Source organism: Falco naumanni, unplaced genomic scaffold, assembly GCF_017639655.2.
Source record: "Falco naumanni isolate bFalNau1 unplaced genomic scaffold, bFalNau1.pat scaffold_294_arrow_pat_ctg1, whole genome shotgun sequence".
In the NCBI taxonomy this organism is placed as follows: Eukaryota; Metazoa; Chordata; class Aves; order Falconiformes; family Falconidae; genus Falco; species Falco naumanni.
The window spans coordinates 1-19,390 of record NW_024427430.1 but is presented as its reverse complement, the minus strand read 5'-3'; the positions used below and the strand labels follow the sequence as shown (position 1 = coordinate 19,390).

The 19,390-nt window shown below is 68.1% G+C and overlaps 4 protein-coding genes across 4 annotated transcripts; 1 reads left to right on the top strand and 3 right to left on the bottom strand.

Moving 5' to 3' along the window:
• Positions 1 to 99: 99 nt before the first annotated feature.
• Positions 100 to 7,169, bottom strand: TMEM145 (transmembrane protein 145; the record flags this gene model as incomplete). The annotated part of the gene is given in 16 exon segments (XM_040581448.1): positions 100 to 805; positions 1,109 to 1,249; positions 1,251 to 1,322; positions 1,410 to 1,530; positions 1,886 to 2,058; positions 2,493 to 2,586; positions 2,839 to 2,917; positions 3,331 to 3,411; positions 3,953 to 4,021; positions 4,104 to 4,175; positions 4,504 to 4,588; positions 4,676 to 4,777; positions 4,852 to 4,938; positions 5,612 to 5,689; positions 5,779 to 5,853; positions 7,041 to 7,169. Coding segments are annotated over 16 exon segments (1,677 nt in total), but the record flags the coding sequence as incomplete, so codon positions are not given.
• Positions 7,170 to 7,947: 778 nt separating this feature from the next.
• Positions 7,948 to 11,377, top strand: LOC121082107 (toll-like receptor 13; the record flags this gene model as incomplete). Its single annotated transcript, XM_040581446.1, has 1 exon — positions 7,948 to 11,377. A coding segment is annotated over exon 1 (2,991 nt), but the record flags the coding sequence as incomplete, so codon positions are not given.
• Positions 11,378 to 11,432: 55 nt separating this feature from the next.
• Positions 11,433 to 14,017, bottom strand: PRR19 (proline rich 19). Its single transcript, XM_040581445.1, has 4 exons — positions 13,369 to 14,017; positions 13,151 to 13,284; positions 12,997 to 13,065; positions 11,433 to 12,906 (listed from the first exon to the last, which is right to left on the bottom strand). The coding sequence occupies exons 1-4, from the start codon at positions 14,015 to 14,017 to the stop codon at positions 12,616 to 12,618; spliced, it is 1,143 nt and encodes a 380-aa protein (XP_040437379.1). The 3' UTR covers positions 11,433 to 12,615.
• A 2,514-nt stretch (positions 14,018 to 16,531) lies between these two features.
• On the bottom strand, positions 16,532 to 18,098 carry CD79A (CD79a molecule). The gene is given in 6 exon segments (XM_040581444.1): positions 16,532 to 16,794; positions 16,906 to 16,965; positions 16,967 to 16,975; positions 17,061 to 17,179; positions 17,256 to 17,602; positions 18,070 to 18,098. Coding segments are annotated over 6 exon segments (675 nt in total). The 3' UTR covers positions 16,532 to 16,683.
• Between the last annotated feature and the right edge of the window lie 1,292 nt (positions 18,099 to 19,390).

Here is a 19,390-nt window from a genome sequence, read left to right as displayed (position 1 = left end):
CGCGGCCCGGGAGGCTCCGGGGGATCCCGTCCACCCCCTCCCCGCCCTCCCCCGTGACGCGGCTGCGCGTGGAAACACGAGAAATCGGTTTATTTTGGCAAAATCCTTGTGTCCAGAAAGGGAGGAGGGGCGGGGGGGGGCCGCTGCGCCCTGGGGTGGGGGAGGCCGGGCCGGGCCTGCAGGGGGTCCCCAGAGGGGCAGATTTGGGGTCTCTGCGGGGCAGGATTCAGGGTCCCCCTGGAGCAGGGTATGGGGTCCCCATAGGGCCAGATTTGGGGTCCCCTGGGCCTGGGTTCGGGGTCTCTGTGGGGCAGGATTTGGGGGTCCCTGTGGGGTAACACTTGGGGGCCCCTGGGCCTCGGTTTGGGGTTCCTGTGGGGCAGGATTTGGGGTCTCCCTGGAGCAGGATTTGGGGTCTCTGTGGGGCCAGACTCGGGGTCCCTGTGGGTCAGGGTTTGGGGTCCCCATGGAAGAATACTGGGGGTCCCCAGAGGGGCAGATTTGGGGACCCCATAGGGCCGGATTTGGGGTCCCCGTGGGGCAGGCCATGGAGGTCCTGGTGGGGTCCCCAAGCGGGGGTGAGGGGCTACAGGTGCCGTCCACCCCCCGTGTGCATGCTGAAGTACTCGGGGTAGCCGCTGGGGGTGGGTGGGGGCGGCAGCTGCGGCGGGGGGGCCTGGCCGTCGCCCCCGCCCCCCCCGCTGCTCTTTTGAGGGGGCCGGGCCCCCCCACCCACCGTGGTCACCACACGCCTGGGGGGGGGTCCCCACTCCACCACCGGTGTCTCCTCCACCTGCTTCTGCGCCTGGAGGGGGCACAGAGGGTTGGGGGGGGCATTTCTCGAGGATCCATGGGGGGGCCCTCCCATTTCTGGGGGGCCAACGGTTTGGGGGATCCCCTCCCATTTTTGGGGTGTCCACGTTTTGGGGGGGCACCCTCTCATTTCTGGGGCGCCCACAGTTTGGGGGGGGGGGCCAGTAGGGTGAGGGTCCCTCTCCCCTCCCACCCACGACCATTACCTTTTTTTTGGGGGGGGGGCGGGGGGGGGATCTCCCCACCCTCCCCACCCTCCCCCACCTCCCACTAGGGGTCCCACACACACACTTACACGTGGCGACACACCCGGGGGGGGGATGGAGAAGAGCTCAGTGAAGTTGGGGACTGAGTCGCTGATGAAGGTGACATTGCCATAGCCGTGGGGGGAGGGTTCCCCCCCGCGGGGGGGTCCCTTGGTGGGCCCCCCCCCCCTCAGCCGAGCCAATCTGCGATGTCCGCACGTGGTATGGGAAGTTCTTGTTGGCGGCCGAGGGTCGCGTCATCACCTGGGGGGGGGCAGGGGGTGAGGGGGGAGCTGGAGGGGGGGGGGGAGGGGCAGGGGGGCCCTGAGGAGGGGGTGTGTCCCCCCGCACCAGGAAGACGGCATGAGCATAGAGGTGGATCCCCAGCTGGATCCCATTGACGATCTTCTCCCGCGCCCACTTGGGGATCCCAAAGTTGGCGATCAGCGCCGTCAGCGGCACCGCGAAGAACCTGCAGACACACGCAGGAGACAGGTGTGATGTCACCTGTGCCAGGCATGTGTCAGGCGTGACTTGACATGCCAGCTGTGTGCCAGGCATGAGGTGGCATGTGCCAGGCATGTGCCAGGTGTAACATGTCATGTGTGCCGGGTGTGACATGCCAGGTGTCAGGCATGTGGCAGGCTTGATGTGCGGGGCCCAGCCCTGCATGCGCCTGCCCCACGCTGCGGGAGCCCCATGCAAACACCGTCCTCGTGCACACCCCACCTGTCTGCACACCCCGTCCTCGTGCAAATCTTGCCCTCGTGCAACCCCATCCTCACGTACACCCTGTCCCCGCACACGCCCCATCCCCGTGCGCTCACCAGAGCGTGTAGGCGGCGAGGAAGGGCAGGTAGAAGTGCCGCTTCTCGGGCACCTGCTTGAGCGTGAGCAGGACGGCAGCGCCGAACCAGAGGAAGGCGAGAGCCTGGAGCGCCACCAGCCCGTAGCCCGCCGGGGACTCGTAGGTGTACAGCACCTGGCCCGGGTCAAAGAACTGCCCCATCCCCCCCCCCCCAGGTCACACTGGGTCACCTTGGGTCATCCCGGGTCACAGCACCTGGCCCCGGTCAAAGAACTGCCCCATTCCCCCCCAGGTCATACCGGGTCACCTCAGGTCATCCCGGGTCACACCGGGTCATACCGGGTCACAGCACCTGGCCCGGGTCAAAGAACTGCCCCATCCCCCCCCCCCAGGTCACACCGGGTCATCCTGGGTCACCTTGGTCACACGAGGGCACCCCCGGCTCATCCTGGGTCACACGGGGTCACCCTGGGTCACAGCACCTGGCCCGGGAGGGGGGTGTCGGGGGGGTCTCACCTCTGTCTTGTAGGTGGGGGGGTCACAGGGCTGGGAGGGGTCGCAGGGGGGTCTTGGGGGGGGGGGGGGGTATCCCAGGGGTCCTGCGGGGGGGGTTGGGAGGGTCTCACCTCGGCCTCGTAGGTGAGCAGCAGCACGTGGGCGATGCTGTAGAGTGTCATGTAGACCGAGAGCCGGACCGAGCCCGCGTGGCTGATGCGGCCCCTGGGGGGGGGGGTGGGGCATTGGGGGCCTGGGGGGGGGCGGGGGGGTAGCCCCTTGACCCCCCCCCACAGCTGCCCCTGTACCCTACAGCTGCCCCCTGGGCCCTATAGACACCCCACAGCTGATCCTGTCCCCTACAGCTGCCCCCCTGTGCCCCACGGCTGCCCCCAACCCCCCCGTGCCCCATGGCCCCCCCATAGCCCCCCCCAGCCCCACCCCGTGGCCCCCGGCCCCCCCACGCCCCCCCAGCACCTGGTGACGGTGAAGCCCTTGCCCAGCAGGATGAGCATGAGGAGGAAGATGAGGAAGCTGACCGAGAACAGCAGCTTGGCTGGGGGAGAGGAGGCCTCGCACCAGCGCGTGTCGCACACCCGCGCACGAAGAGCCGCGCACCCCCCCTGTGTCACACGCCCACGCGTGAGGGACCCGTGAACCCCCCGTGTCTGGCACGAGGAGCCACGCACCCCCCACATCGCACGCCCACGTAGGAGGAGCCACACCCCCACGTCACACGCCCTTGCACAAGGATCTGTGCACCCCACGTGTGTTGCACGAGCACCCACCCCCCCCCGCTGCGCAGCCACACACGAGGACTTGCACCCCACTGTGTTCCACGCCCGCACGCAGTGACCCCCACCCTGTGTCACACCCACACATGAAGACCCCCCACCTCATGGCGCACACCTATGCACAAGCACCCACGCCCCCCCTCCCCGTGTTGCACGCCCACGCACGAGGACGCACCCAGGACCTTGAGGCCGCCGCTGCCGACGCCGTCGCAGGCGTACTGCCCCCAGTACACGCAGCACAGCAGCAGGCTCAGCACTGGGGGGAAGGGTGAGGGCAGGGACCCCCCACAGACACCCTGCAACCCCCCCAGGGACCCCCAACCCCCCCGGAGGCCCCCCCACAGACCCCCCAGGGGCCCTCACAGACCTCCACCATCCCCAGGGACCCCCACAGACCACCAGGAACCCCAAAACTCCCCAAGGACCCTCCCAGCTCCTCCAGGACACCCCCACAGCCCCCCAACAACCCCCACAGCCCCCCCAGCAACCCCCAACCCCCCCAGGGACCCCCACAGCCCCCCAAGGACCCCCAACCCCCCCCACGGACCAACCCCTCCCAGCCCCCCCAGGGATTCCCCCAGGGACTCCCACAGCTCCCCCAGAGACTCCCACAGCCCCCCAAGGACCCCCAAACCCTTCACAGACCTCCCCCTCCCCCCCCAGCCCCTCCCAGACCCCCAGGGACTCTCCCAGGGACCCCCACAGTTCCCCCAGGGACTCCCACAGCCCCCCCAAGGACCCCCAAACCCTTCACAGATCTCCCCCCCCCCCCCCCAGCCCCCCCCGCCCCCCCTCACCCTCCACGCCGGCGGCTGCCATGAACATCTTGTAGGTGGTGTGCAGCAGCTGCCGCCCCTTCAGCAGGTCTGGGGGGGGGCGGGGGAGGTCAGCACTGTGACCCTCACCAACATCCCCCCCCCCCCCAGACTCCCCCCCACCCCAACTCACAGCCGAAGTAGCAGGAGATGAGAAAGATGAGGATGAAGATGAGGAGGAAAGTGATGTCCGTCTCCAGGATGCCTGGGGGCGTGGGGGTGAGTCTTCGGCCCCCTGCCCCAAACTACAGCCCCCCCCCTGCACCCCCCCATTCCCTCCCATTACACTCCCCCACCCCACCCTTGCCCCCTCGCCCCCCACTGCCCCCCATCCCCCTTGCCGCCCCCTGCCCCCCAACCCCTGCCCTGCCCTTGTCCCCCATTCCCCCATTCCCGTTACACCCCCCACCCCCCCCGCCCCCCTTGACTCCCCATTCCCATTACACCCCCCATCCCCCCCGTCCCCCCATTCCCCCATCCCCTCCATTGCCCCCCTACCCCCACATCCCCCCCCTGCCCCCCCCCCCACCTACCAAACTCATCCGCGGAGAAGTGCCTGGTCCAGAAGGATTTCCCGTTGGTCAGCACCATCTCGTACTCCAGCTCCAGCCCATCCCCCTGGGAGGGCCCTTTGTCAGGGGGGGGGTCCCGGGGGGGGGGGGGGGCAGGGGTCCGGAGGAGAGGGTCCCGGGGAGGGGTACTCACCCCACACTTGCTGAGGGCCACGTACCACCAGCGCTCCCGGACGGAGCGAAAGCTGCGACCGCTGGCGCAGCTCAAATACCGCACTGAGTCCTCCAGCAGCACCTGGGGGGGGGGGCCGTCAGCCCACGACCCCCCCACACCCCCAGGACCCCCCCCCACGACACCCCCCCCCCCACCTGGCAGCCCGACCAGGCGTACTGGGTGGTCAGGTTGATGACCTGGTTGTTCTCTGGGCGGATCACAGACTCCTTGGCCAGGCAGTCCTGGGGGGGAGGGGGGAGAGATGGGGGGTGAGGACCCTCCCCCACACATACACACAGGGCGCCCCTGTAGGGGCATAGCCCCCAGACCCCCATAGCCTCCCCGGCCCCATTATAGCCCCCCCAGGCCCCCATAACTCCCCCTCCAGCCCCATTCTAGCCCCCTCAGATGCCTGTAGCCCCCCCAGATGGCATTACAGGCCCCCCAGACTCCATTAACCCCCCCAGACCCCATTATAGCCCCCCCCCCAGGCCCCATTATAGCCCTCCCGGCCCCACTGTAGCCCCCTCAGATGCTCACAGCCCCCCCCAGACCCCATTACAGGCCCCCCAGACCCTCATAGCCCCCCCAGACACCATTATAGACCCCCCAGACCCCATTATAGACCCCCCAGACCCAAATACACCCCCAATACCAGAAGCCTCCCTACACCCCCAGACCCAAATTACCCCCAACCCAAACAAGCCCCCCAGCCTCCAATATCCCCCCAAAGCCTACAGCCCTCCCACACCCCAGACCCAAATAACACCCCCAGACCCCAATAAAACCCCCCAGACCCCCAACCCCGCCCAGACCCCAATACAACCCAATGCCTGCAGCCCCCCCTACACCCCCAGACCCAAATCACCCCCCCAGACCCCAATAAACCCGCAGACCCCGAAGCCCCCCCCCAACCTTGTTGGCCTTCTTGTAGACCGCCGGCCATTGGGATGGGTCATCAAAGTAGAGCAGGATGTTCTCGCAGCACTTGGCCTGTGGTGGGGGTGGTCACCGCGGGGGAGGAGGGTGTCAGCAGCACGAGGGGGGTGGGGGCACCCCGGTGGGCACGACCTCCCCCTCACCTCGGGGTATCGGAAGTGGAAATCAAGGCGCCCGTAGTCAGAGAGGAAGCAGAAGCGGGTCAGGAACACCCAGTCCTGGGGGAAGGGGGCAATGGGGGGTCGGGGGGGGTCCTCGCTCTGCTACCCCCACCCCATCCTCCCCGCTACATGGGGACCCAGACATGCAGGAGCCCCCTCTACCCCCCAGGGACCCCCACAGACCCTCAGGGACCCCCAAACCCCCCAGGGACCCCCACAGCCCCCAAGGGACACCCGAACCCCTAGAAAGAACTTCAGCCTCCCCAGGGGTCCCCCAAGCCCCCCCATAGCTCCCCCCCAGCCCCCCCAGGGACCCCTCAACCCCCCTGAAGGACCCACAAGTCCTCCCAAGGACCCCCCAAAACCCCCAGACCCCCCCTCCGCAGCCCGCCAAGGCCCCCATCAGGGACTCCCAACCTCCCCAGGGACCCCCACAGACCCCCAGGGACCCCTTCAGGGACCTCCAACCTCCCCATTACCCACCCCCCCCCGGAATCCAGAGCCCCCCCCTCGGCCCACCCCCCCAATCCAACCATGGTGACACGGCAAGGCTGGGAGCAGGCCCCCGCCCCCCCCCCACGGGACACGGGGCCGGGGGGGACACACACGTGGGGGTGTTGGGGGTGCACCCGCATCCCAGGGACCCCCCTGCATCCCTGCCGTTGTCATGGCAGCGGCCCTGCGCCGGGTTTCCACGGCAACAGCCGAGCGGCCCCGGGGTGGGGGGGAGCGAGGGGTGGCGGACCCCCCGATTCGTCCCCCCCCGGACCCGCAGCCTTCCATGGCCCCTCCAAGAGAAACGGGGGGGGGGCAGGTCTCGCGGCACGGAGGGGGGGGGGGCGGTTCATGCCGGGGGGGGTGGCGTCCCGGTGCAAAAGAGCGTCCCGGTGCATCCTGGGGGGGTGTCTCCGTGCAAAAGGGGGTCCCGGTGCATCCCGGGGGGGGCGGTCCCGGTGCCAAAGGGGGGGCCGGTGCACCACTGGGGGTGGGTCCCGGTGCATCACTGGAGGAGGGGTCCCGGTGCATCCCGGGGGGGGGGGTGGGGTGTCTCCGTGCAAAACGGGGCGTCGGTGCACCCTGGGGGGGTCTCGCTGCATCCCGGGGGAGTCCCATTGCAAAAGGGGATCGCGGTGCATAACGGGGAAGGGGGACGATGCACTCCTGGGAGGGGTCCCGGTGCACAAAGAGGGGGGGGTCCCGGTGCACGGGGGGTCCCTGCGCGTGCCGGGGGGGGCTCCGCTCACCTCCTTGGTGCTGATGCGGCCCCGCACGTACTTGGCGCCGCCGCCCGCGGGCAGCAGCAGCAGCAGCAGCAGCGGCAGCAGCGGCAGCAGCAGAGCCGGGGCCCCCCGGGACCCCCCCCAGGGCCGCGCCCCCCCCCCCCGCCCTCCCACACCTCCCCCCCCCCGCCCCACCGCCGCCGCCGCAGCCCCATCGCCCGCGGCCCGTGCGCGCTCCCGGGCGCGGCCACGGCCCCGACCACGCCCCCGACCACGCCCCCGACCACGCCACGCCCCCCGCGCGCGTTCAGGGCCCGCCCCCCCCCGGTACCGGCAGCGACACAGCCCGGGGGAGCCTGTGTCCTCCCAGTATAACCCAGTATAGCCCAGTATAACCTGGGCAGCCCTGTGCAGCACAGCGCCCCCTCCCAGTATGACCCAGTATAGCTCAGTATTACCCCACGCATCCCTGTACACCACCAGGTGCTCTGGGCAATGCAACAAACTCCTCCCAGTATAACCCAGTACAGCGCAGTATAACCGCAGGCAGCCCTGGGTAGCACAGAGCCCTCCCCACTATAAAGCAGTATATCCCAGTATAACCTGAGCAGCCCAGTGCCACCTTCCCAGTATAACCCAGCATAACCTGGGCAGCCCTGTGCAGCACAGAACCCTCTTCCCAGTATAACCCAGCGCCACCCAGTATAACCCCAGTGCACACCCCTACCAAGCCTCCCAGACCTCTTCCTCCCAGTCCAGCCCAGCACCTCACCCCAGTACAAGAGCATGGACCATCCTAGTATACCCCCTCCAAGTGTCCCCCGTCCCAGTACCCCCCAGTGCCCCCCCAGCCTCCCCCCCCACATAGAGAACCAAAACCAGGTGGGGGTGGGGGTGGGGGCGGGGGGGGGAGGGGGAAGGGGAAGCAGGAACCGCACATGGTGACACGGGTGAGGTCACGGGGAGCAGGGGGGCACTGGTTTCAGAGGGCCATCCCAGTCCCCAGGGGGTCCGCAGCCTCTGGTGTAGGGGGAGGGGACCCCTCTGCGTGGCCTTGTGTCATCGCCAACCCTGGGACCCCCATGCCCGGCATGCGAGGGGCCACCCCCTGCCCATGTCAGTGGGGCGGGGGGGGGCAGCGGTGACACGAATCGATCCCTGAACTTCCCTTTTCTGCCCCAAAAAGGCCAAACCACCTAAAAAAGAGGGAGGTGGCACGTGGGCAGCAGGGTGGGATCCCGCAGAGGGAGAGGAGGGGGTCCACAACCCCCCCGGCCTGCGCGGGGACCTCGGTGGCCCCCCCCAGCAGCCCCAACCCCCTCCTCTCCGGGTGGACCCAGGTTGGGGTCTGCCCCTGGGCACGGGGCAGGATGCATCCCACCGCCGTGTTGCTGCGTCGGCTGCCGCCACTGCTGCCACTGCCATCACTGCCGCTGCCGCCAGCACTGCCAGCACTGCCGCTGCCATCACTGCTCCCTCTGCCAGCACTGCTGCCGCCAGCACTGCCAGCACTGCGGCCACTGCCATCGCTGCAGGTACCGTGGCCGTTGCCATCGCTGCTGTTGCTGCTGCCGCTGCTGCTGGGGGTGCCGGGAAGCTCAGCCTATGGCTTCCGCAACTGCATCCAGTCGCCCTTGGACCCCGGGCTCTTCCGCTGCATCCAGCGCTTCCTGCAGTCGGTGACCGATGCACTGGCCGACCTCCCGGCGGCCACCAGCGCCCTCAACCTCTCGCACAATGCCCTCCACCACCTGCCCTCCGCCGCCTTCGCCCGCCTGCCCCTCCTGCAGACCCTCGACCTGGCCCACAACCGCCTGGCCACCATGGCCCCGGGGGCGTTTGCCGGGCTGGGGGCACTGGGTGCCCTCGACCTCTCCCACAACCGCTTGGATGCCTTGACTGAGGGCGCCTTCACCGGGCTGGGCAACCTCTCGTGGCTACGGCTGGACCACAACCCGCTGGCCAGCGTGGCCAGCAGCGCTCTGCTGCCGCTAGCCAACCTCTCCCGCCTGTCACTGCGGGGTGGCCGCCTGGTTGCCCTGGGGCCGGTGGCGGTGGCCATCCAGCACCTTCCTCGCCTGCAGCTACTGGACTTGTGCGGCAACAAGGTGTCAGCGCTGGGGCCGAGCCCCCCACTGCCGCCCTCGCTGCTCGCCCTGCGCCTCTGCAACAACTCGCTGGCGGCACTGGCTGGCGGGACCCCTGGGCTGCTGCCCACCCTGCGGGTGCTCGACCTCTCCTACAACAACATCTCGGACGTGGCGCCCCTCGCCCAGCTGCGCCTGTGCAACCTCAGCCGCCTGCAGCTGGCAGGCAACCCGCTGGATGTCCTGCAGCTCCTGGAGGTGCCCGACCTGCGGCCGCGGAGTTTGGACTTCTCGGGATTGCGGTTGGAGCCCGGGATGTTGGAGGAGGTGTGCCGGCGCTTGAAGGGACCCCGGCTGCGGTACTTGCGGCTGCGACACAACGGCATGCAGGCGCTGCAGGACGGCGCGCTGGCCACCTGCCCACCCGTGGCCACGTTGGATCTGTCGGGCAACCGGCTGCGGCAGCTGGGCTGCATGGGGCGGCTGCTGCGGCAGGAGCAACTGGGGGAACTGGGGGAGCTGGTGGTGGAGCACAACCTGCTGCGTTGGCTGCCCTCCTGCCAGCAAACGCCAGTCCTGCATCGGCTGCACAACATCTCGCTGCGCTTCAACCGCATCCTGGTGGTAGGGCCGCAGGCTTTTGCCCACATGCCGCACCTGCGTCTGCTGCGCCTTGACGTCAACGGGCTGGCACGGCTGGACCAGCGGGCGCTGGGGGGGCTGCGGGAGTTGCGGGAGCTGCGGCTGGACAACAACCTGCTGACCGACCTCTACGCCGGCTCCTTCTCTGACCTGGGCCGCCTGCTCACCCTCAACCTGCGCAACAACCGCATCTCCGTCCTCTTCCCCGGGGCCTTCACCGGGCTGGCCAGCCTGCAGACGTTGGACCTGGGGGGCAACAACCTGCGGCACCTGGCGGCCACCGCGCTGAGGGAGCTGGGGGACCTGCGGCGCCTCTACCTGGACCGTAACCGCTTGCAGGAGGTGAGCGCCGAGGTGTTCCGCCCCATGCAGGCGTCGCTGGGGGTGCTGGATCTACGTGCCAACGCCTTGCGGTACATCAGCCGGCGCCCGCGCCAGCGCCCGCCTTTCCGGCACCTCCACCGCCTCTATGACCTCAAGTTGCAGGCACAGCAGCCCTACGGCTTGCGCATCATCCCGCACCACTTCTTCCAGGGTTTGACCGCCCTCCGTTCCCTCTTCCTGGGACAGAATGGGCTGCTGGCCATCCCTGCCGACGCCTTCGACGACCTGGCCCAGCTGCAGTTCCTGACACTGGCCGACAGCGGCGGTGGCATGGGCAACCTGCCCGCTGGCATCTTCAAGAACCTGAGCCGCCTGCGCAGCCTGGATTTGGAGAACGTGGGTCTGCGCAGCCTGGGCCCCCATGTTTTGGGGAACCTTAGCCAGCTGGAGCAGCTGAAGTTGGCCAAGAACGAGCTCAGCACGCTGGACCGGCGGCTGGATGAGATGCTGCCTGCCCTGCGCTACCTGGATCTGCGCAAGTGCCCGCTGAGCTGCTCCTGCACCAACGCCTGGTTGCCGGGGTGGTTGAACCACAGCCGGGTGCAGGTGGTCTACCTCTACAACTACAGCTGCGGCGGTGCCAGCACCGGTGAGGGGCCACCCACCTACCTGCACAGCTTCGACACCCGCGTCTGCTTCCTCGATGTGGGGCTTTACCTCTTTGCCGCCACCACCCCGGCCGTGCTGCTGCTGCTGGCGCTGCCGCTGCTGCACCACCGTGCCTACTGGCGCCTGCGGTACCACTTCTACCTGCTGCGGGCCTGGGCCAACGGGCGCTGGCAGCGGGAGGAGCGGCGCTACGCCTATGACACCTTCGTCTCCTACAACTCGGCCGACGAGGGGTGGGTGCTGGGGGAGCTGGTGCCGGAGCTGGAGCGCGATTCCTTGCGGCTCTGCCTGCACCACCGCGACTTCAGCCCAGGCAGGGCCATCATCGACAACATTGTCGACAGCATCTACAACAGCCGCAAGACGGTGTGCGTGGTGAGCCGCAGCTACCTGCGCAGCGAGTGGTGCTCCATGGAGATCCAGCTGGCCAGCTACCGCCTCTTCGACGAGCTCAGGGACGTCCTGGTCCTCGTTTTCCTGGAAGCCATTCCCGATGCTGAGCTCTCCGCCTACCACCGCATGCGCCGCGTGCTGCTCAAGCGCACCTACCTGCGCTGGCCGCCCGAGCCCCAGGCGCAGCGGCTCTTCTGGGCCAAGCTCAAGGCTGCCCTGCGTGCGCCGGGGCAGGAGGAGGAGGAGGGGAAGGAAGGAGTGGGGGAGGGAAGGCAGCTCATCTAGGAGGGGTTCACGCTCGGGGTGGGTGGGAGACCCCCACTCCCCAATGCCGGCGCGGTGCCCGGGGCGCAAACAGCTTTGGCAGTGCCTCTCCCCCAAAAAAAACCCACCTGGAAAAGGCTTTTCTCACCCCAAAAACACCAGTTCCCATCCCAGCACTGCAAAATGCCCTGGAAAAGGCGTTTCTCACCCCAAAACCAACCGTTCCCAATCCAGTACCAGGAAATGTCCCGGAAAAGGCTTCTTTTGCCCCAATTTCAGGGCTTTTTTTGCCCCAAAAACACCAGTTCCCATCCCAGCACCGCAATACGCCCTGGAAAAGGCTTTTCTCGCCCCAAAACCACCGGTTCCCAATCCAGTACCAGGAAATGTCCTGGAAAAGGCTTTTTTTGCCCCAATTTCAGGGCTTTTCTGGCCCCAAAAACGCCAGTTCCCATCCCAGCTCTGCAAAATGCCCTGGAAATGGCTCTTCTCACCCCAAACTGCCAGCCGTGTTTCCCTTCCTGGGCACAGGCACACCCTCACTGTGGGGCCAAGCATACCAGGGAGGTCCAGGGGGGGTCTGGGGGCGCCAGGACAGACCAGCAGTGACACCACGGTTGGGAAAAACATCTTTTATTGAGCCCCGGGCCGCCCTGGGAAAGGGGGGCGCCCACCCACCCACCCCCCCAGAAAAAAAAAAGCTTGGGGGACCCCCCCTCAGCGCAGCCCCACGTAAGGGCAGCCCCAGGCCTTGGGGCTGGGCGGGAGGGGGGCGTCCCACCCCAGCACCTCCGAGGCAGGGAAGCAGGAGAGCGGCATGTGCCAGAGCCAGCCCTGCTCCCCCTGGCGCTGCCGACACCCCAGCTCCGGAGCATTCCACCAGTCCTCCCAGTTCCACCGCCGGTGGGTTTCGGGGCAGGGGGCACGCTCCGGTGGGGGCTGCCAGCAGCAGGAGCCGGGGCTTGGGTGTCCCGGTGGTCGCACAAAGTGGCGGAGGTCACGCCGTAGTGGGTCGAACCGGAGTGGGTGGTGGTGGCGGCAACGCAGTGCTCCGTGTTTCGCATGTGACTGGCCCGGTGCGAAGGCTAACTTCCAGCAGCATAAATCCTCAGGATTCCAGGAATCGGGGGGGCGGGGGGGCAGGCTGTCCCCGCAGTACAGATTTTGGGGTGCAAACGGTGCCGTAACAGAGTGACTAGGTGGCCGGCGATGCCCCAGTGCTACCGGGCTGAAAGCTGGCTCGTGGCTCCAGCTGCACCCCTCGCCAGCGTCCCCCTCGAAAACATCCGGGGGGGGGCGGGTGGGGGGGTGCGGGACTGCCCAATGGAAGGACCTCCACAGGTGTAGGCAGGGGGGGAGCTGGAGGGGAGCAGCCCACCGTGGGGCTGGGGACCCCCACGCTGGCAGGGGGCTCCCCAGGACGGTGGCAGCTCCCCCCGGGGCTGGAAGAGCACGGCCGGGCTGTCAGGGCACTGGCTGTCCTCTCCTCCCGAGGTCCAGGAGAAGGGTGTCTGGTGGGAGGCAGTGGGTAAATAAACCCCCCCGGGGGTCCCCAAGCCCCCCCCTCCCCCCCGGGGTTGGCACCCCACTTTCTGACTCACCTCCTTCTTCTTTGCATCGCTTCCAAAAATGGGCCTGGGGGTGGCTGGCCTGGTGGGGTAGGTCAGGGTCTGACAGGGAAAAGCACGGGGTTGTGGCCAGTGAAGGGCGTGTGTCCCCATTTTGGGGCGAAAAGGAGGATTTTGGGATACGTACCTCATTCCTGATGGCTTGCAGGGGGCCAAGGGGGCTGGCGTAGGGGGGTGTTGTGTCCCACCTGCATTCCTGCTCCCTAAAATCACCCCGCTCCGTGCTCAGTTCCTGCTCAGGGGTCCGGGGGCTCCACTGACCTGCAAGAGGGGTGATAGGGCTGAGATTTGGGAAGGGGGCTGGCAACTGCCACCCTCCCAGCCCCGCCATGGGGTGTGGCGTACCTTGGGCTGCGGTGTCAGCCCCGTGATTCCGGTGGGCGAGGAGAAAGGAGAGGTCAGGGAGGGTTTGGTGCTGCTGGAGCAGCGTGGCTATGATGGCCCGGCGCCGCTCGCCCGCCAAATCGCACCCCAGAAAAACTGGGACACGTGCCAGGATGGCACAAATCCGGCTGGCCAGCTCCCGGGCGTGCTGCCCCTCCTTCTTCTGGGGTGCCTCGGGGGGTCTCAGTGGTGTTTCTGCAGGAGGGAGGTCTCCCTCAGGCGCTGGGGAAGGGTCTCCCAGCTGTGGGGTTTTGCTGGTGAGGGCCACATCCTGCTGAGGGCTCAGCAACCGCTCGACATCAACCGATTTCACCTCATGGTTGAACAAGCCCCGGTGCTGGCACAGGCGGCTCTGGGTGATGACGACAGTTTTGGGGAGCAGGAGGGGGCTGGCGGGGGGGTGCCTCCCCCGCCACAGGAAGGGCAGCTTGGCCCCCCGTTGCCCCCCACCTGGCGGAGGGATTTTCCTGCCAAATTTGGCCGCATCGCGTTCCCGTTTGGTCTTCCGGCGCTTGAGACGGGGGGGGTTGGTGGTGGGGTGAAGGGCCCCCCGTGGGTGGGGCCCCCCCCCATCCCTGACCACATTCCCTCTGCTGCTGTGGGGGCTCATGGCTCCAGCTGCTCCCTGGGAAAATGCCACAAAAAAAAGGGACTTCTTGGGCAAAATGAGGGGCAAAGCTGAGGGTGGAGGTTGTGGGACACCCAGGAAATTGGACATGCCCCCCTGGGACCCCATCTTCCCCTCAGCCCCCCCCATTCTCCCCCCAATATACCCAAGCCCCGCTCCAGGGACCCCATTTTCCCTGAGAGCCCTTCACTTCCCTTCCAGGACCCCCCCATTCCCCTCCTGATATCCCCAGGCCTCCCTCCAGGGCCCCCATCTCCCCCTCACCCCCCCCCCCCGACCCCTTTTCCCCCTCAGATCCCCCCTCAGGACCCCCATTTCCCCTTCAGAACGCCCTCAGAACCCCCATTTGCCCCCAGGACACCCTTTTCCCACCTCAGACCCCCCCCCCCGGACCCCCATTTCCCTCTCAGACCCCCATTTAACACATAAGACCCCGATTTCCCCCTCAGATACCCCCTCGGACCCCCCCATTTCCCCCTCAGATACCCCCTCGGACCCCCCCATTTCCCCCTCAGATACCCCCTCGGACCCCCCCATTTCCCCCTCAGATACGCCCTCGGACCCCCCCATTTCCTCCTCAGCCCCCCTCAGGACCCAACTTCCACCCCAGGACGCTCTTTTCCCGCCTCAGACCCCCCCCCGGACCCCCATTTCCCTCTCAGACCCCCATTTAATACATGACCACCCCTATTTCCCCCCTCAGATACGCCCTCGGACCCCCCCATTTCCCCCTCAGGACCCAATTTCCACCCCAGGACGCTCTTTTCCCACCTCAGACTCCCCCCCGGACCCCCATTTCTCCCCTCAGACACCCCCATTAGCCCCCTAGGACACCCCGGACCCCCCCGCGCCCCCAACCCACCTCCGAACACCGCTCGCTACCGGTCGCGCAGACCCCACCCCTTCGCGTGCCGAGGGGCGGGACCGCGCTTCGCGCCTCGGCCATTGGAAAGGCCGTTGCGGGGGGGGGGGGGGGGGGGGGGCGGGGTTTTTTTCCGCCCTGCTCGAGGATTGGTTCCCGGTCTCGAGGAGCCCGGCGCTGATTGGCCGAGGCGCGCGGTGGCGGGAAGGGCTCGCGCAGCCGGAGAGGAGCTGCGGCCTGTGAGGCAATCGGCGAGAAAGCGGGAGGAGGGGATCCGGGCCGCAGGGAGCCTCAGAGCTGAGGGGATCCGGGCCGCAGGGAGCCTCAGAGCTGAGGGGATCCAGAGCCTCAGAACTGAGGGGATCCGGGCTGCAGGGAGCCTCAGAGCTGAGGGGATCCGGGCGGAGAGGATCCTCAGAACTGAGGGGATCCAGGCCGCAGGGAGCCTCAGTGCTGAGGGGATCCAGGCCGCAGGGAGCCTCAGTGCTGAGGGGATCCAGGCCGCAGGGAGCCTCAGTGCTGAGGGGATCCGGGCGGAGAGGATCCTCAGAACTGAGGGGATCCGGGCCGCAGGGAGCCTCAGTGCTGAGGGGATCCGGGCGGAGAGGATCCTCAGAACTGAGGGGATCCGGGCCGCAGGGAGCCTCAGTGCTGAGGGGATCCAGGCCACAGGGAGCCTCAGCGCTGAAGAGATCCAGAGCCTCAGTGCTGAGGGGATCTGGGCTGCGGGGAGCCTCAGAGCTGAGGGGATCCAGAGCCTCAGAACTGAAGGGATCTGGGCAGAGGGGAGCCTCAGTGCTGAGGGGATCTGGGCTGCGGGGAGCCTCAGAGCTGAGGGGATCCAGAGCCTCAGAACTGAAGGGATCTGGGCCACAGGGATCCTCAGAACCGAGGGGATCCAGGGCGCAGGGAGCCTTGGTGCTGAGGGGATCCAGAGCCCCAGGACCGAGGGTCTCTCACCCCACAGGGACCCCCAGGACCAAGCCCACCCAGCGAAGCCACGGCACCGCAGCCCCCCCAGCTGCCCCCCACTGCCCTGCAGCACCCACGCCCCAGCCGAGCCAAAGTAAGGACTCCCCACCACAGCGGGAGCCAGGTGAAGGGGGACACACTGACACCCCCCTCCCCAAAGACCCCCCCCAGCTGCCCCCCACCTACCACAGTGGGAGCCAGGTGAAGGGGGACACACTGACACCTTCCTCTCCAAAGACCCCCCCAGGTGACCCCTGCCCACCACAGTGGGAGCCAGATGAAGGGGGACACACTGACACACACACCCCCAACAAAGACACCCCACTGACACACACACCCCGCTGCAGCAGGACCCCCCTAGCTGTGCCGCTGCCTGCGGCGGGCAGGAAGCACAGGCAGCTGACCCCCCCCCAACCCATGCCGTTCATCCGCCCAACGTGTTTTATCAATGTCCCTGCTGGGGGGAGGACGGAAGCATGGGGCGGGGGGTGGCTTCCCTGGGTGCAGAGCATAGCCCCCTCCCCATGGCACAGCCCCCTCCCCATCACCTAGCCCCCCATTGCACAGCCCCCTCCCCATGGCACAGCCCCCCCATCACCTAGCCCTCCATGGCATAGCCCCCTCCCAATCGCACAGCCCCCCCCATTGCATAGTCATAGTCAGGCAGTTAATTATTTTTATTAGGGTGGGAGGGCCTTGCCCCCCAGGAGGCAGGTTGTGCAGAGGGACCCTTGTGCTAATGAAGCAAAGCCATGACTTCGGGGGGGGCACCCACATGCAGAGGGGGTGAGGGTCCAGCGGGACGCCCTCCCCCTCAGGGCTTCTCTAGCTGGGTGTCGCCATGCAGGCTGCCCACGTCCTGGTAGGTGGGCTGCAGGCCCCGCGAGATGTCCTCGTACATGGAACAATCATCCAGGTTCAATCCCTGGGGAGGGGGATGACGGGGGTGGGGGTCGTAGTGGCAGTGTCAGGCTGCAGGGTGCCTGCCCCCTCCCCAGCCCCCCCTTCCCCAGTGAGATGGGGGTCCCCCACTCACCTCATAGAGGTTCTCCTCCTCATAGGCACTCTTCTTCATCTGCAGCAGCCGCTCGTTGGCCCCACCGCTTCTGCAGCAGGGGTAGTGTTAGGGACGGGTGGGGAGTCCCTAGCCCCCCCTAGCCCCCCCCACAGCACCCCCGCATGCCCCCTCACCCTAAAAAGCAGTAGGAGGCCAGGGCCCACAGCGCAGATCAGCAGCAGGACCCCCTCGGCCGTGATGATCTGGTTCTTGGTGGACTCCTTGATGTTGAGGAAGGGCACAGCCACGGGGTCTGTGGTGGGGAAAAGGGGGTCAGCAGCCCCAGCCCCTCCGCATCCCCCCCTTCACCACGCCCCCCCAGCACTCACCATGCACCCATACGAAGGTGCCGCAGGATTGCCCGGTGTTTCCTCCGGCCTCCACCTGGCAGTAGTAGAGGCCGCTGTCGTTGTGGGTGAGGTGGAGGAAGGTGAGGGTCCCGTGGCCTTCCTCGATCCGCAGCCGCCGCCTGCCTGGGCTGGGGTCCACCAGGGTCTGGGGGAAGCTACAGTTGCGGTGGGAGCACACCTGGTACCAGGCCACCTGCGCCCCCGGGGGGGCACGGAAGCGGCACTCCAGGCTGAGGTGGTCCCCCACGGTGGCCGTGTGGGAGGTGGGGACCCCCTCCACCGTCACCACGCTGGGGGGGGCAGGTGGTCGCAGCGCTGCTGTTGCTCTCCACGATCAGGCGGTCAGGGGTCAGCCGGGAGGGGGCTGGTGTCGGTGGCACCAGGCATTTGTCCCCTGGGCACGGCGGGGTGGACGGCCAGCAGAAGTACCCTGTGGGTGGCAGCCAAAGGGGGGGGTCACCGCAGCACCCTGGGACCCCCCGTGGGGGCGAGGGTCCCATGGGACCCCACCCCAGTACCCCCAGCGCCGGGGGTTTCGGTTCCTCCGCTGGGTGCTGTTGACAGGAAACACCAGGGACACCAGACAGGCTGTTCCGGGGGGGCAAATGAGGAGGTGTTTTTTTTGGGGGGGGGGGGGGGGCGGGGGGTCTGCTGCATTTTGGGCCACCATGCTGACCCCCCATCAGGCTGGCCACCATTTGGGGGTCACCACTACTGCAGGGGGCCGGTGCGGCTCCCCCCTGTTAAGAGCTGCGATTTGGGGGGGACCCGCAGGACCCCTGAAACCACGCACCCGTAGCCTAAGCCCCCCCGTCCCCCCATCCCCTGTCCCCCCCCCCCCCCCCCCCAGACCCCTACCTGGGAAGAGGCAGAGGAGGAGGGGGAGGGGGGGTGCCCCGTTTTGGGGGAGAGCCCACCATGCCGCCGTCCGCGCTGGGCCCTGCCACAGGAGATGCGCCCCAATGCCCTGTGCCCGCCCCCCTGGGGGGCTGGGGTGGGGGCCTCTGGCCCGCCCCAGCATCGCCCCACAGCACACCCCAGGGGGCGGGGGGGCTGCGGCAGGGTGGGGGGGAGTCAGGGGTTTGGAGTCCTGGAGTGACAGGGGTCGGAAGGTCCAGGGGCATGGGGGTCCTGGGGTCTCAGGGGTCCTGGTGTTTGAGGGTCTCAGGTCCTGGGGTCTTGGGGGTCCTGGGGTCTCGGGGGTCCTGAGAGTCTCAGGCCCCAGCTCTTGGGGCTCCCAGGGGTCTCAGGGCCCGGCTCCTTAGGGGGGTCTCAGGCTGGGGGTCTCAGGGCCAGGTTCCCAGGGGCCTTAGGCCTGGGGATCTCACACTGGGGTTCTGGGGGTCTCAGGGGTCCTGGGGTTTGAGGGTCTCAGGTCTTGGGATCTTGGGGGTCCCAGGGGTCCTGGGGTCTCAGGTCCTGCAGTCTTGGGGGGTCCTAGGGGTGCTGGGGTCTCGGATGTCCTGGGGTTTGAGGGTCTCAGGTCCTGGGGGTCTCAAGGGTCCTGGGGGTCTCAGGCCTCAGCTCCTGGGGCTCCCAGGGGTCTCAGGGCCCGGCTCCTTAGGGGGGGTCTCAGGGCCAGGTTCCCAGGGGCCTCAGGCCTGGGGTCTGAGGATCTCACACTGGGGTCCTGGGGGTCTCAGGTGCTGGGAGTCTCGGGGCAGGGTCTGAGGGGCTCTGGCTCTCAGGGGGCTCAGGCCGAGGGGCTCAGGGCCCAGCTCTGAGGGTTCCGGGGGTCCCAGGCTGGTTCCAGGGGGGTCTTGGGCGGGGGTCTCAGGCTGGGGATCGTGGGCCGGTTCCTGGGGGTCCCAGGCTAGTTCCGGGGGCTTCAGACTGGGGGTCCCAGGCTGGTTCTGAGGGGGTCTTGGGCGGGGGTCTCAGACCGGGAGTCCTGGGCCAGTTCCCGGGGGTCCCAGGCTGGCTCTGAGGAGGTCCTGGGCGGGGGTCTCAGACCGGGGGTCCCGGGCCGGTTCCCGGGGGTCCCAGGCTGGTTCCGGGGGGGGGTCTTGGGCGGGGGTCTCAGGCTGGGGATCCTGGGCCGGTTCCCGGGGGTCCCAGGCCGGCTCCGGGGGTCGGTCCGGTTCCGGGTGCGGGCGGGGCGGTGCCGGCGGGCG